The sequence below is a fragment of the Xenopus laevis genome, chromosome 6S, assembly GCF_017654675.1.
Source record: "Xenopus laevis strain J_2021 chromosome 6S, Xenopus_laevis_v10.1, whole genome shotgun sequence".
In the NCBI taxonomy this organism is placed as follows: Eukaryota; Metazoa; Chordata; class Amphibia; order Anura; family Pipidae; genus Xenopus; species Xenopus laevis.
The window spans coordinates 98,848,576-98,865,346 of NC_054382.1; the positions used below are offsets into that span (position 1 = coordinate 98,848,576).

Sequence of the window (16,771 nt, forward strand, 5' to 3'; positions counted from 1 at the left end):
TTTGCTCTTTTGAGAAATGGATTTCAGTGCAGAATTCTGATGGAGTATCACTATTAACTGATGAGGTTTTGAAAAAAACATGTTTTCCCATGACAGTATCCCTTTAAGCAAAGTCAAGAATGTGACAGCTGGAAAGAGACAGAAGGAAACATGTGTACAGGTAAAGAGGCACAAGGAACCTGATGGCATCACTGACTACTCTTTATAAGGATATAGATTACAGGCTATTCATTGCTGTGTGTATTATATGCAGTAATACATAAGAGCCATGGATATCCTGTGAATTATTTCCTTAAGGTGCTTAGTGATGTCATCAGTTATAATCGGAGCATAGTGATGTTATTTCTCTCACATGACTCACTGAAAATGTTGTATTGATCAATAAAGTACCCTCAGTTGAAAAATATGAGGATATTAGAAGTAACCTCGGAGTTCCATGACATGTATAAATACACTTGGCCTTCAGCATATATGGTCATGGAACTTCTTACAGTATGTATATTATAATTTACATATTGTCCCAGGAAAGTACTTAATATATTGGTGATAACCCAGGGTGGTAACTGCAGGAGGTGGCCCTCAGGTGTATTTAAAAAAAAAAGGTGTAAAAACCCTCCAGCCTGCTGCTAAATTTAATCAGAAGTGACCAACAATAGAGTCATTTTGGAGGTCTGTGACCTGCATAAAAGTGCATGGCCTTCTATATGATGACAGACCTTCTCAGTGGATTGTGATATCTTTATATCAGCAGGGGGGTATATTATTTATTATATAATACACAAAAGCCATGAATATCTTGTAAATTATATCCTTTATATAGTGAATAAAGTTCCCCCTCTTGTAAAATATAAGGATATTATAAGTTAGCGAGGAGTTTCACGACCATATAAAAATACAAGGCCGAAGGCCGAGTGTTTTTATACAGGTCATGGAACTCCAAGGTGACTTCTAATATCCTCATATTTTGCAACAGGGGGTACTTTATTTATTATAATACACACGTTTTAGTGAGTCATGTGACAGAAATTACATTTTATAACTGATGACATCAGAACTCAGCGTTTATAAGGATATAATTTACAAGATATTCATGGCTTTTGTGTATTATATCCTTATAAACGGTGACTAGTGATGTCATCAGTTATGAACGGAGAGTAGTGATGGCATTTCTGTCATATTACTCACTGAAACTTGTGAATTATAATAAATAAAGTACCCCCTCTTGTAAATTATAAGGATATTAAAAGTTAACTCAGAGTTCCATGTCCTGTATAAAAACACTCAGCCTTCGGCCTTGTGTTTTTGTATGGTCACAAAACTCCTTGGTAACATAATATCCTTATAATTTACAAGAGGGGTACTTTATTCACTATATATTTTTTTGAGATTCTGTGAATTGATTAACATTGCTTAGCCAACTTTATTTCTTTTGCTTGACTAATATGGGAGTTCTAGCACTGTATATAGGACAGCGTCATTACTAAAACAAATAGACGATTTTCTTCCCAGCCCACTCTTGATATTCAGGTTTCTTGTTTAAGAGCCCACTTACTATGGTTGCGTCAGAGTTCACTTGTCACACAGTCACATAATACAATAGACCAGCATTTTTATGACTGTGTGTCGTGGCTCAGTTTATTCTGTGTACTCATACCTTTACTGCTGAGTAGCCTGCACACACTATTTTGATAGACTTCTGTGGAGAAGGAGGAAATATTAAGAATAAAGTAAAGAAAAAAACAGAACATAAAGAAATAAAATAAAGTGAAACAATTTCATGTTCGTTCTTTAATGAGTTAAATTAGAATAAAATGTGCACTCCTGATCTGAGATTTTGTGTATGTGATGTTACCTAAGTCACCTGAATGTTTGGTTTCATCTTTTATGGATGACTTATTCTAAAATACCAGTTCATTACATGGAAAGTTAACTGTCTAGCTTAGACAAATGCAGTTAAACAAACATGTCCATTTTAGTTTTTCTTAACAACTATGAAGAATTTCTGGTTCTTCTAGGTCTGCGGACCCAAGGAATACTTGTCAGGTCAAGTGTGCTGTGTAGAGGCTGAATGGATATCATTTCCTCTTTATTACATTGATCTTCTGCCCTACTGTGAAGTCGTTACTATTCTACTTGTTGTTTTAGGTTATCAAAACAGAATACTGATCATCTATTAAAGAGAGACGTAATTAAGGGTTAGGGCTATTCCACACGGGGAGATAGCCACGCGTTTGCGGTCGCGGCGACAAAGCGCCGCGCCAGTCGCCGCGACCGGCGCAGGCGACAGTTTTGTATGGGCGCCTATGTAAAAACGCCTGTGCTAACCACACGAGGCGATGCGCTTTTCAACAGTCGCCTGAAAAAGCCTGGTGAGAAAGGTCCCAGAGGGGACCGAAACGTCACGTTGGCTGTACTGCACATGAATAACCACATAAAAAACTTTTCACAGAAATCCCTGGAGTTGCTGGTCATTTGAAGCTTATATATATATATATATATATATATTATATATATATATATATATATATATATATATATATATATATATATATATTGAGAATGAATGGCTGCCCTGCCAATGATTCACATTCTGGATATCAGGTTTCTGGATAAGAGACCTCATCCCTGTACAAAAGCAAAGTGGAAGTTTGAGAAAGAACAACAAGTTTTCTAAGTACCATGATAACCAAAAGAATCATTTTTATCCCTAGGAATAATTTTTGGCGTAAATGAGGAAGGCATATTGGTGGCCAGTCAGTGTGGGAGCAACAAGTTACAGCGTTCTGATGAGAAGACGTAAGGCTTGGCTGCTCATGGAAGGTGCAAGATCTTGTGTATATGTGTGTATATCTATGGCACCTTCATATGATTGATTTGGTTAATTAATCTCATTAAAGGTGATTGGCCAAACAAAAAGCTGACCTGGCCAATACCTTGATTAGGTGTGTGTAGGGTTGCCACCTTTTCTGGAAAGAAATACTGACCTTCCTATATTCTTGCTGTTTTTTCCTATTAATAACATCGACATCAAGCATAATTTTTATCGGGCAAACCGGTAAAATACCGGCCAGGTGGCAACCCTAGGTGTGTGCCAGGTCATGGCACAGACCTCATTGTTTCTATACCTGCTTGCCCTGTTGTTGCCGCCTTGTCTTTAACATTAAATGCAATTCTTTGAAGGTATTTCCTTTAGTATAAAAAGTACAGGTATCGGATCCGTTATCCAGAAACATGTTATCCAGAAAGCTCCAAATTACGGAAAGGCCATCTATCATAGACTCCATTTTATCCAAATAGTAGATAGGCTGTACTTGATCGCAACTAAGATACAATTAATCCTTAATGGAGGCAAAACCAGCTTATTGGGTTTATTTAATGTTTACATGATTTTGTAGTAGACTTATGGTAGGAAGATCCAAATTACAGAAAGATCTGTTATCTGGAAAGCCCCAGGTCCCGAACATTCTGGATAACAGCTCCCATACCTACAGTGTAAATATGTATTTTTGTACTTGGTAATCAAGGTTAAGAAAAGTCACTTCTTAATCAGGTGGTAATCAGAAAAGATTTTTTTTTTTAAGATTTTTGAATGTTCTGAATGTGATTAGAACCTTCTGTAGTAGTAGACACAGGACTAGTGCACTGTGTGCTGAACATTCAGACTGCAGATGAAGCACTGGGAAGTCTAGTATGTGCCTTATGGGTCATAGAATCACTTTAATATACAATACCCAGAATCACTTTAATATGCATTACAGGGTTCTCTTGTCCTCCAAATGCCAATCAGACTGGTCCTTGGATCAGCATTGTTATCTGCATATTAACATAAAAAGCTTTGTATTCCACCACTGTGTAGTATGTGGGAATAGAAGTGCTTCAGAGAGGGAATTCCTCAACTTCACAATTTTCACTAATAAAATATATATATATAACAAAAACCCTTTCCGCACATTAACATTCCTTTGGTCATTGGAAACGTCTGTGGGTGAGAAAAGCCATCCATATACAGGCCAATTTTTGGTTCTATTTTATTTATTATAATACACAAGTTTCAGTGAGTCATGTGACAGAAATGACATCATTAAGCTCCGATTATAACCGATGACATCACTTAGCACCATTTCTGAGAATATAATTTACAAGACATTTATGGCTCTTGTGTGTTTATATATATATATATATATATATATATATATATATATATATATATATATATATATATATATATATATATATATACACACACACACACCAAGGTGAGTTGACAGCACTTCAAGGAAGTTTTGAGGCAAAGGTTTCAGCAAACAAAATGTAGGTTTATTGGTTCCAAAAAACCTACATTTTGTTTGCTGAAACCATTGGCTCAAAACTTCCTTGAAGTGCTGTCAACTCACCTTGTTATCTATTTATATTCGGACTGGCACCCAGGTTCTATTTATATACATATATATATATATCTATAGTGCACAAGTAAGATGGCTATATATATAAACCGCCTGTTTTAATCTTTTAAAATCTCATCAGTGCAAGATATTGGAACATGGCGTCAGAATGGGTAGGACTTTTGGAGTAGCGAAGGCTTTACACTGCATGTTTTGAAAGTGAAGGGCTTTTTGGCTCCTTTTAGCCCGTCTCACCCTAACCAGACTAGGTTCTCTGCTTATCAGTCTGTTGGTAATACATGATTTCCAGCATGATCACAACACTGTTAGCAGTGTGAGCTACACTGAAATCTAAACTACATACATTTATGTTAAAAATGTAATAACATTCACAATAAGGATTTACAAAGGAACAACAAGGGGCCCATTTACTTAGTTTGAGTGAAGGAATAGAATAAAAAAAACTTCGAATTTCTAAATTTTTTTTGGCTACTCCGACCATCGAATTGGCTACTTCGACCTTCGACTACGACTTCAACTTTGAATCGAACGATTCAAACTAAAAATCGCTCGACCATTCGATAGTCGAAGTACTGTCTCTTTAAAAAAAACTTCGACCCCCTACTTCACCACCTAAAACCTACCGAGGTGCCATGTTAGACTATGGGGAAGGTCCCCATAGGCTTTCTATCAATTTTTAGGTCGAAGAAAAATCGTTCGATCGCTGGATTAAAATCCTTCGAATAGAATGATTCGAAGGATTTAATCGTTCTATCCAACTATTTGCGCTAAATCCTTCGACTTCGATATTTGAAGTCGAAGGATTTACATTCGGCAGTCGAATATTGAGGGTTAACCCTCAATATTCGACCCTATGTAAATCTGCCCCTAAATCTTAATATTCATCTAGTGATAATATTATTTATAGTTTTATCACTAATTATATCCTATCTAAAGAAATCTAGAAGAATTACGTGTTGACTGTAGCCTTTTGCCAGTATATGGCTATAGAAATACACATTTGCTCAAAATTTATAAGGTTACATGATCCCATAAACCGTTTAATGTGCCGCTTCACCTCAGTTGCAACAAGAAACCATTTCACTTCTCCTGACATCGAGCCCCTGTGAAGATGGGGTATATATCTTTATAATACACAAAAGCCATGAATATCTTGTAAATTATATCCTTATAAACGGTGAGTTCTGATGTCATCAGTTATAAACGGTGAGTTCTGATGTCATTTCTGTCACATGACTCACTGAAACTTGTGTATTATAATAAATAAAGTACCCCCAGTTGCAAAATATGAGGATATTAGAAGTTACCTCGGAGTTCCATGACCTGTATAAAAACACTCGGCCTTCGGCCTCGTGTTTTTATATGGTCATGAAACTCCTCGGTAACTTATAATATCCTTATATTTTACAAAAGGGGGTACTTTATTCACTATATAAATGTGTAAACACTGGTTTATATAGATACAAATATCAAGTGTATGTGGGTAAAACTAAATTTATTTATGGGCCAGGTCCATACTACATTATATTCACTTTGGAAATATGGGGAGAATGTTGTAACAAGTACAAAGTTTCCTTAAGGTCTAATAAACTGTAGCAACCAGCATAGTATTTACTGGACTACTGTACTTATATTAATGAATGCAAACACCTTCCTGACTGCTATTTATTGGTAGACTTGGATAAAACTTTCCATTTGTTATTATATTACCCCCATATAAACTACTATCATGTTCCTTCAACAGCTACTGAATGACAGAAACTTAAAGGGGAACTATTGCGAAAATGAAAATTGGATATGTTTCCAACAATCAATTAAAAAATCTGCATTGTTTCTGAAATAATCAAGTTTATCTTCACTATTCCCAGGGCCGGATTTGACACGCGGATGCCCCTAGGCCGCACGGTCCTAGCACCCACCCGCACCACCTCCCCCCGAGCGGTCCTAGTGCCCGCACACACTACCAGCACTGGGGAGCTGCGTGTCTCCAGTGCTCCCAAGAAAGCGCCCGGAGTGGCATGCAGCCCTTAATGCTTTGCCGCCCTAGGCCTGGGCCTTTGTGGCCTCGCCACAAATCCAGGCCTGACTATTCCTCTCTCAGCATCTGTTTCTCTTCATTCTGTCTTCATGCAGCAATTGGGTGTCAGATGAAATATCCAATATATCTTATAGGGGGCTTCCTTTCCTAGCAGATGTATTAGAGCTCACTCAAATAACTGATTCCAGTACAGATATGGGACCTGTTATCCAGAATGGTCGGGACCTGGGGTGTTCTGGATAATGGATCTTTCCATAATTTGGATCTCATCACCTTAAGTCTACTAGAAAATCATGTAAACATGAAATAAACCCAATAAGCTGGTTTTGCTTCCAATAAGGATTAATTATATCGTAGCTGGAAGTACAAGGGAGTGTTTTATTATTACAGAGAAAAGGGAAATCATTTTTAAAAATGTGGATTCTTTGGATAAAATGGAGTCTATGGGAGACAACCTTTCTGTAATTCGGAGCTTTCTGGAAAATGGGTTTCTGGATAGCCGGTCCCATGTCTGTACAAACAAAATTTAACAATAACATGTAGAGAGACAGGATTTCTGGCGATTTTAATAGAGTGAGTTCTAATACATCTTCTAGACAAAAGGAGTCCCCCTAAAAGATAAATTGGATCATTCATCTGACACCCAACTCCTGAATGAAGACAGAATGAAGAGAAACAGATGCTGAGAGAGGAATAGTGAAGATAAACTTGATTATTTCAGAAACAGTACAGAATATTTAACTGATTCTATTTAGAAAGTTTTTTATTTCAATATGATTATTAAATGCTATTCAATATGATTATTATGCTATTAAATTTTCATTTGCTGAATTCCCCTTTAAAAAAACCCATATACTGTACACAGATATTTACACAAATTCTAATTCTACCTTGTTACAACACCTTACAAACACTGATAGATGGAGCTGTGTTCTTTATATGCCCTTTTGCCCACTTTTTCTTTAATCAGCTGTTGCAATGACTCATCTAATATCTATTTGATATTGCCCTCTATATTACACAGACTGCTTCCTCAAATGTGTATATGTGAATTTGCAGTGCAGCTAAAACCTGGCGCTAAGATGTTGTAAAGGACCTTCTAAGCCTGAGACATTATGACCCGCATAGAGCTTGTCCACTTGGGAGGTCTTAATTGCTGCAGTTTTTGTGCGGAATAAGAATAGCTGTCGGGGCTGCAGCTTTATAGGGCAAGTTTTCACCTGTGAATAAGGGCATGGTAATCCCTCACCAAGGCTCATGCCTTCCTAATCTTTACAGCCCGTCACATTATAAATATAAATGTGTAATAGGCAGAGATATGGCACACAGAAATGAAATATAATATTGGCTTATCAGGAGCAGACAGAGGCTGTAATAGCAATGTGATGTGCCCCTTACCTATACATAATGACTGGATCATAAAAAGGTTATAAAGTGGGAGAGGACCTTGCCTCCTGATTGTTATCTGCTAGTTATGTGCCACTTAGAACATCATGTACAGGACTGTTTGCTCAGCACACATGACTTTCTCTTTATCTCTATAGCGTTATGAGGTGAGCAACGTACTAGGAATGAAGGTGGGACCATTGAGCTGCTATGTCCAATGTGTAAGCAGCCAACTGAGCCGATCTGTGGAGCTGGAGCAAATCTCTCTGTGGTAAGCAAACTGAATGGAGTCTCAGCTGTATAAACAGCCTGGACTTTGTCATATAGTTATTAGTTAACCATGCTGAATATGGACTGACTAAGGCATGCAGGCTTGGCCAGAACTATAATGGAGTTAGACTTTAGACCTACAAGGGCCCAGCATGGCTGCTTACATGTGCCGCCACTCTCACTAGGGGTGTCCACATCGGCTTTGATTCCCATTTCATTTTTTTTAAAGGAAAACTATACCCCCAAAATGAATTCTTAAAGGAACAGTGTCTTTTATAAAAAATTTGTTTGCCCTTAACGAAAAAACAAACACTAACACACATTTCACTTTACATTCGCAAAGACTTCATTAAGAAATATCTTACCGATACTCCTCTTCTGAAAAGGCGACATGGCGACGATCCATCGGTGTGGCGCTCGATTTCTCCTCCCTGGCTATCTCCTATAGAAGGCAAGGAGGAGAAATCGAGCGCCGGCCGCAAGCGGAGTATCGGTAAGATATTTCTTAATAAAGTCTTTGCGTATGTAAAGTTAAATGTGTGTTGGTGGGTTTTTTTTCGTTAAGGGCAAACAAATTTTTTATAAAAAAAATGTCATGTTACTGTTCCTTTAAAGTGATACTAACACTAAAAAATTATTTTTCAAAATAATAATGTACATTAAAAACTACCTATTGCCCTAAGTAAATATTGCCCTTTTACATCTCTTGCCTTGAACCCCCTTTTCATGATGGTCTGTGTGCTGCGTCATGGATCACTTGACCAGAAATACCACAACTCTAACTGTAACAGGATGAAGTGTGGAAGCAAAAGACAGAATTCTGTCTGTTAATTGGCTCATGTGACCTAGCCTGTATGGTTTGTTTGTGTGCACCGTGAGTCCTAGGATCCCAGGGGGTGGCCCTTATTTATGATTACCCAATGGCACATACTACTAAAAAGTATATTGTTATGAAAATGGTTTATTTACATGAAACAGCTGTTTTATGCAATATATTTTTGATAGCGACCTACATTGTTCAGGGGGGGGGGGGTATAGTTTTCCTTTAATGTCTCTAAATAAAAAAAATGATATGTTTAATGCCTCCCTGGTATCTATATTGTACTGCATGGAGACACAGGGACTGAAGGGCTGAGAGACAGTGAAGCCTTTCAAAAATGACACTGCCATTTTTCTAAGGGAATGTGTGACTTACTATAAAGAATGCCATTCCAAGGAAATGCATATATATTAGGACCAATGAAAATCTGTCATATATTCCAATTCTTAAATTTTCGTCTGGTTTTCATTTTTTAATAGATCTTGCCTTCTACCTCTTTACTGCTTTCAAATGGGGGTCACTCACTGCAGGAGCCAAAAAATATGTATTATTATATTGAGCCCCTCTCCTAGTTATCTTCCAGTTGATATTTTAAACCACTGCCCGGTTGCTAAGATGAATTGGATCCTAGCAACTAGATAACCACTGAAGTTCCCAACTGGATAGCTGCTGCAAAAAAGCAAAATGATTCCACTCTCATAAAAAATTAAGACCAATTGCAAATTGTCTTTAAATATCAGTCTACACCAGGGGTGTCCAAAAAGTAGATTGGGATCTACCAGTAGACCTTTAGCTGGAGAATCAGTAGATCGCAAGACACTGTCAACAAACAGCTTGATTAAATTACCCTCCTATTTCATGTTTTTCATTAAGATCTTTTTTATGTTAAGATTACATAACAATAATTTGTTTCTTAAAAATAGCAATATACATTTTTTCATAAATGAATATGTAAGTAATATTTTCCATGGAACAGAATGATAACACAGCTTTTATGGATGTAGATCATAATGGGACAACATCACTAAGTAGACATCACTAAGTAGTATGGGCACTCCTGGTCTACACCATATTGAATGTTAAATTGTGTTGCTAGTTGCACTGGTTTCTGTGCTGCCATGTAGTAATTCTCTGTATTAATTACTAATCAGCCTTCTATTGTGACATTTATATTCTATGTGTACTGTATATTTTGAGTCTGTCCCTAAGCTCAGTAAGTGACAGCAGCACAGAGCATGTGCAGTGAATCAGCAGAAAAGAAGATGGGGAGCTACTGGGGCATCTTTGGAGACACAGATCTTCCCTGCTAAGGGCTGTAGTTGCCTTGGGCTGGTACAGAAACCCAAAACATAATGTACAACATTTCTAGCTACTTCTTTCGTTTTAGTTCTCCTTTAAGACTGAAAAGGAGAAAAAGCACGGGATACACAACAGATCACAAATAAGCTCTGTTGTATACAATAGGATTCTTCAGCTTCAACTTTTCCGTTATCTACTGTGTATCATGTGCTTGAATGGCTGCCCCCATGGCTACACAGCAGCTTATTTATATGAACTATAGTTGTGTTTCTGAAGGAAACACATCAGTTTTACCAGTGCAGGGCAACAGTACATTATATTATCATTCCTTTAAAACATGTTTGGTGTTACTGTTCCTTTAAAGACATTTGTATCACAGATGCTGAACCCGGGAGAGTCCAGTAAGTATGTGAGCATATTGTTTGGTCCATAGTGCACTCCCAAGGCGATATAATGAATGAATACTGTGCTTCCCCCACCCCCCAGAACCCTCTCAAACACTACTGCAAACAAATGAAGGAAAACAGCAGAAATTGCTTTTGTTTTGTTTTTTTATTATTCATATTAAAAATGCTGTAAAAATTATCATGTAAAAAAATTGAGCATGCTCATTTCTCTGTCCCTATTATCTACAATACAAAGGCTCGTCTCTGGGAAATCATTATACAAATGTACCATAGCTGCATCAGAAAAGAATACAGAAAAACTACATTACAAAAATAATTTAAGGAAGTTGGGGGGGGGGGTAAAGGGGAAATGTTTTAGCTTTGTTTATACTTGAGTGGAGAGGAAATACATTTCTATCTCTGTTGTAAATGTTCAGCTGCCCTTGGTAACTAGAAATATAGAAACTGCAGGTCTGCCCAGATCCACATTGGCACTGCCCTTGCTGATACAGTATGTGCAGCACTGCCAATACCTCTGGGCTAGTAGTTATACTGTCGGCTGCTGTAAGGGGCTAATGACACCTAGTCAAGCAATGGCAATGAACAAGTTAGCTCAGCTGATAACAGGCACAAGAAATGCAAAAGCCCCTTATGTAATAACAGGCACTAAGTTTGCCCAGGAGCAGTATCTTATAGCAACCAATCAGCAGGCAGCATTTACTTATCAGCTGTTTAAAAGCAAGCATCTTATTGGTTGCCATGGTTTACTGCTCCTGAGAAAACTTAGTGCCTACATAAGTGGGTAAATGTGATCAGCTTGTAGTCCCTCAGCCATTTGCCATGAGCATTGTGGGAGTTGCAGTTAGACGTGGCTGAGGAACCACAAGCTGGCAGCCTTATTGCACTACTGTTCCCACTCAATAGTGTCTTATTGCTATGGTGTGAAGCTCTGCAGCTTTGAGTTAGCCCTTACTATTGAAGCAGAGATGAATGAAACAGTAAGGGAGTATGGCTGCAGCTTGGCATACATCCAACAGGTTAATAGGATTACAAATGTGGCATCAATGAACCCTTATCCTGAGTGACTGATGCAAGCCCAGTTGTGAACACTTCATAATCCAGTACTAGCACTCTGGCTGCTGAACTACAACACCCTATGTGCACCAGCAGGGCCCAGAGCCGATGCTCAGAAGCCACAGGGCCACAGCTTGGCCTCCCTAATTCAACCGCTTGAGTGGCAGAGCAGGGGGGTGCAACTAACACTGGTCAATGCAGGCCACTGGCAGGTGAGAGGTGCACTTACATGTATTCATTATACACAGGGTGGGAAACATGCCCATGGGGCAGAAACTCCTCCTGACACCTGCCATGGGCAACATGCAGATTGAACAAGCTCTGGCACTGAAGGGGTTAAACTGGTGCCCACTTCTCTCCCTTTTCTCGCAGGGGCACTACCCACTGGCAATACCTGCAAATCTCTTCTTATTGCACTAAATATTTATATATATATATTTATATTAAAGATGTGATAAGTCTTTGGCTCAGTCTGTAAGGGGGGGCAGAGCAAGTGTCTCAGAGTTGTGGGGTCGGGCCCCTCTCGCTGTGAGAGATGCTGGTTGTGGGGTCGCGCCCCTCTAGCTGTGTGAGAGATGCTGCAGCAAAGTGTCACTTGCAGCCCTCCAGCTCCATCTGATGCCGATCTTCATGCCAAGCGTTGGACTGGAGCAGAGGCTGGAGGGCCGCAGGAGGGCCATGTCTGGAATGAGGTATAGGAGGTTATAAAGTCCAGGGTCGGGGGGTCGGGTTACCGGCAGTCGATGCCCGTCAGGCTGGGCAGGAAGGGGCCGGTGGCAGCGGGGGGCAGCTGCTTGAAGAAGTGCCTGAGGCTGCTCAAGTCCCTGGTGAGAAGTTCTATCTTTTTGTGCAGTTTCTCATTCTCGGAGGAGAGCTCGAGCAGCCTCTGTTGCATGTCAACGTTGCGCCTCTTGGCTTTGTCGCGGCTCTTCCTCACGGCGATGTTGTTGCGCTCCCGGCGCTGCCGGTACTCGGGGCTGTAGCGATCAGTGCACTTCTTGCCCGACCTGTCTTTGCCGCACGAGCCGGAGGAAGCGGCCGGGGAAGGACAGGCGGAGGTGCTGGGCTCCGGGGAGGTGGGAGGGGTGGGCTGCAGGCTCATGCTGGTCTGGGCACACGCTGCGATTTGGTTGGGTAGAGATGAGGACATGTCGCTGTCGCTCCACTCCGGCTCTTGCTTCAGCTGCACTTTGGCCGAGCCAGGAGGACAGTGAGGTGCCGCCAGCAGCCCGCTCATCAGGTAGTCTCCCTCCTGCCGCTCCCCCACCGCTTTGCTGGAGTTGAAGAGGTCGGCGAAGAGCTCGTCGTTGCACAGCTCCAGGTTGGGCACGGAGGCCATGGAGTCGATGTACGAGCTGAAGTCTATGGCGCTCTCGTCATCATACATGGCAGGGGCAGCGCTTAGTTCCACCAGGGTCCCGCCTGTGCCCACAGCAGCCTCGGGCTCCTCGCACATGCCTCTCGGCTTGTACGGGGCGGGGGAGCCGCTCAGCCGCTGCTCGTAGAAGTTGGTGGGCTCCATGTACCAGGCTGCATAGGGGGACAGACAGCGCGCCTCCAGGCTCATGGACAGCGAACTCATTGACTGCCTCTAAAGTGACTGTTGCTCTTCTAGCGCTGATGCGGGTCTGCTGCCTGTCAGGCGCTATCACTTGTTTCTTTCTGAGCTGTCACTGACTTAAAGTCCAGCGCCTGCTCTACTCCAATATATACCGTATCTCCCGCCCTCGCTGGCGTCACGGATGGGCGGGGCTTGGAATCCGTATCAGATACAGGTTAACCCTCTCCGCAGGAAGCGCTGCCAGCGGATTAGTTACCTGATGCTGGGGCTTCTCTGCCTCTTAGTAGACATTGCCACCAGTACAGCCGGGAAATGGCGGGGGCTCTGGTGCCAGAAAAGCTAGGGGGAGGGGGGAAAATAGTCCCTTTGCGCTTTATATCGAGTCCGGGGGCAGCGGGACAAATGGAAGTTGCCCAGGAGGGATGATATAGTCGGTGCAGCCAGGAGATGCCGGGCCGTGTCACTTTCTCTCTCACACACTGGCCAATAATCTGCACTGTACAGGGTTGTCAGGTCTAATTTTCAAAACCAGCCAAAAGGTCAGATACAAAACCAGCCCAAAACTAGCCAAGAGACACTTCAAAAGTAGAACAAAAATAGCACAATATCCTCACCGAAAAAAAGTCTAAAAATTAAATTAATATATGTGAAAATACGCTTTTTTCAAATTTTCACAGATTCGCATATTTTTCCATGAAGCAAAATGGGACAGATTCGCCCGTCACCAGGAGTATAACTACAGAGGGGGGCCCAGGAGGTATAGGGGCCCCATAAGGCCCTAATTCATATACATTTTTCATAAATATTGGTAAAACTGGTCAACCTTTAGACATTTTTGTGGCCGACAGATTTTTGCTCCAAAATTGTCTGAAGTTGAGGAAAGTCACTGGAAAATGTAAGAATGACGGGAGCCCAAAATCTGGTAATTTCAGACTACACAAGTCAGGCCCATTGCATCAATCTGGCTGGAAAACCACCAACCTGGCAACCCTGGTGCTGTTGCTGTGGAGCCTTACTTGTTGCTATGTGATTGCTATTCTAACCAATCAGAAGTCATATGAAAACACAGTACATTTAGTTTTCACAGTTCATCATACGTAAATGTTGTGTGTATCAGTGGGTATCCCTGAACCCCAATTCCAAGGCAGCCTCCATATAGTGCCTTTATTAGAGCAGGGCTTGATCAGACCTGGACTGGCAAACTGTGGGTTGTGGCAAATGCCAGAGGGGCTGCTATAAGATGTCACAGTCACTCACTAGTGGGTAGGGGGGACTGATTGGGCTGCCCAATTCTCTTCTGTCAATTCTCCAATATCCTAGCCAATCACCGAGCCTCGTTTCTTAGCCCAAGTGCATGAATGAGTTGCGCCAAGGCATAACAATTATCAAAGTGTGAGATCGGAGCTCATCCCGGAAACACTCGGTTTCTATTCATTCCTGTGGCATTTTTGTAGAAGTATATTTATCAAATGCTGAACTGTAACTGTCACCTGTTGATAAATACACTACTAATAATCCCACAGAAAGGAATAGAAAGTGGGTGAGTGCCCCAAGTCTGATTGCTGGCGGCTGATATACAGAGTTATGATCCAGTGACAAGGACACACATTGACCTTTCCCATGTGACTTGATCAGACTACAGGCACCTGACAGGCACACACACATTTTTCCACCCTGTCACTCACCTGAAAGAACCCAGTGACCTTTGCACAGGAGGGAAGGGCCGTGGCCTCACTAGTCACTAGCACATCCGGCTACAAGCAGTCACATTAGAGCTCACATACAAGGAAATGTCTCCATAAAGTGTCTGAGGGGTAATTGAGCAGAGAGAGAGCTGTAAGCAGATTTGCTTAGCAGGGAGCAGAGCCCTTCCAGCCTGTTTGGTGCCAGAATAATGGGAAGCCCAGGCTCCACTTCTCTCCCTGAGCTTCATAGTGTCTCCTAGTTAACTGTCTCTGTTTCTTTCTGCAGCATCAGTTCAAAGCGAGCCATTCCTCTCCTGTCTCTGCCTGTGAGACACCCATGGAAGTGCAGACACAGTTATGCTTTTGATGTCTGACACTAATCACCGGGCAAATTGCTGTTTTGTCATTGTCTCCAATAGTGATCAGATACTCCTGGATTCTGCTCCATTGATTCAGCTCCTCTGAACAGAATCCTCTGCAAACTGAATCCATTCCTATGTACATGCACTTGCCTCATGACTACTTACTGTATCGCTGCTATTTACTGCACATGTGCATCATCAAATGTAGTCCTGGAAAATGTCCTCTACAGAGCGACAGGCACCAGTCATTACTGATTGCAAGGCCCGTGGCCTATACAAACCCTGTGCCTCCAGCCCCATCAGTACATATCACACAGGGCCACATACTGTATATGAACACTGATAATGAGCAACAATGCCTAATGGGCTAATATGGTCATTTACTTGCATATTCTTGTTTGCCCTTTAGTAATGGTGGCATCTGTGTGGCATTTTTGAATTCTTTGCTTTTCATTAGCTGAACCTAATGAAAGAACCAAGTGCACAAAAGATGCCAATGTTGGTCTTGTGCTGCCATTCATTAAAGGTACTTGTGTCCAGACATGCTGTTCTGTATATTTGTGCCCATATTGGTCTAGTAGAAATCCCTCTCCTCCACATGGTGATAGTCCCAGGCTTGCCACAGTATATTGTGCCAGTAAATGCCCCTTAAAGGGGTGGTTCACCTTCAGGTTAATTTTAGCATGTTATAGAATGGATAATTCTAGGCAACGTTTCAATTGGTCCTCATTATTGATTTGTCATAGTTTATGAATTATTTGCCTTCTTCTCCTGACTCTTTCCAGCTTTCAAAAGGGGGTCACTGACCCTGTCTAAAAAAAATGCTCTGTAAAGCTACAAATGTATTGTTATTGCTACTTTTTATGACTCATCTTTCTGTTCTGACCCTCCCCTATTAACATTCCATATTCTCAATCAAATCTACATGGTTGCTAGGATATTCTGGACCCTAGCAACCAGATTGTTGACACTGCAAACTAGAGAACTGCTGAATAAAAACAAAAAAAACTCAAAAACTCAGAATATAACTCTCTACATCATACTAAAAGTTAACTCAAAGGTGAACAACCCCTTTAAAGTCTTCATGTAAGGATGCTCAGTGAGTCATTTTGCCTGTAGGCCATTAACTGCTGTGAAGTCACTAACACTTATTATCTTTGGCACCTTTGCATATACACTTTAAAGAAAACAGTAACACCAAAAAATGAAATAGTTTTAAAGTAATGAAAATATCATGTCTTGTTGCCCGGCACTGGTAAAACTGCTGTGTTTGCTTCAGAAACACCACCATGGTTCATATAAACAAGCTGCTGTGTAGCAATGGCGGAAATTGAAAAAAGGCTATATGGCACAGGTTAAATAGTGGATAACAGATAACAATATTATTGGGTCACTTTGTATGGTACATGTATTGTACAGGCACCTTATTGTGTTCTATCTAAATACAGTGTTACATGCCCCCTGTATTGGGAGATTACAGGAATTGA

General features: G+C 40.9%; 1 protein-coding gene across 1 annotated transcript; it reads right to left on the minus strand.

Moving 5' to 3' along the window:
- Positions 1 to 10,753: 10,753 nt before the first annotated feature.
- Positions 10,754 to 13,343, minus strand: cebpd.S (CCAAT enhancer binding protein delta S homeolog). Its single transcript, NM_001089609.1, is given in 1 exon segment — positions 10,754 to 13,343. A coding segment is annotated over 1 exon segment (837 nt). The 5' UTR covers positions 13,244 to 13,343; the 3' UTR covers positions 10,754 to 12,406.
- Positions 13,344 to 16,771: the final 3,428 nt, after the last annotated feature.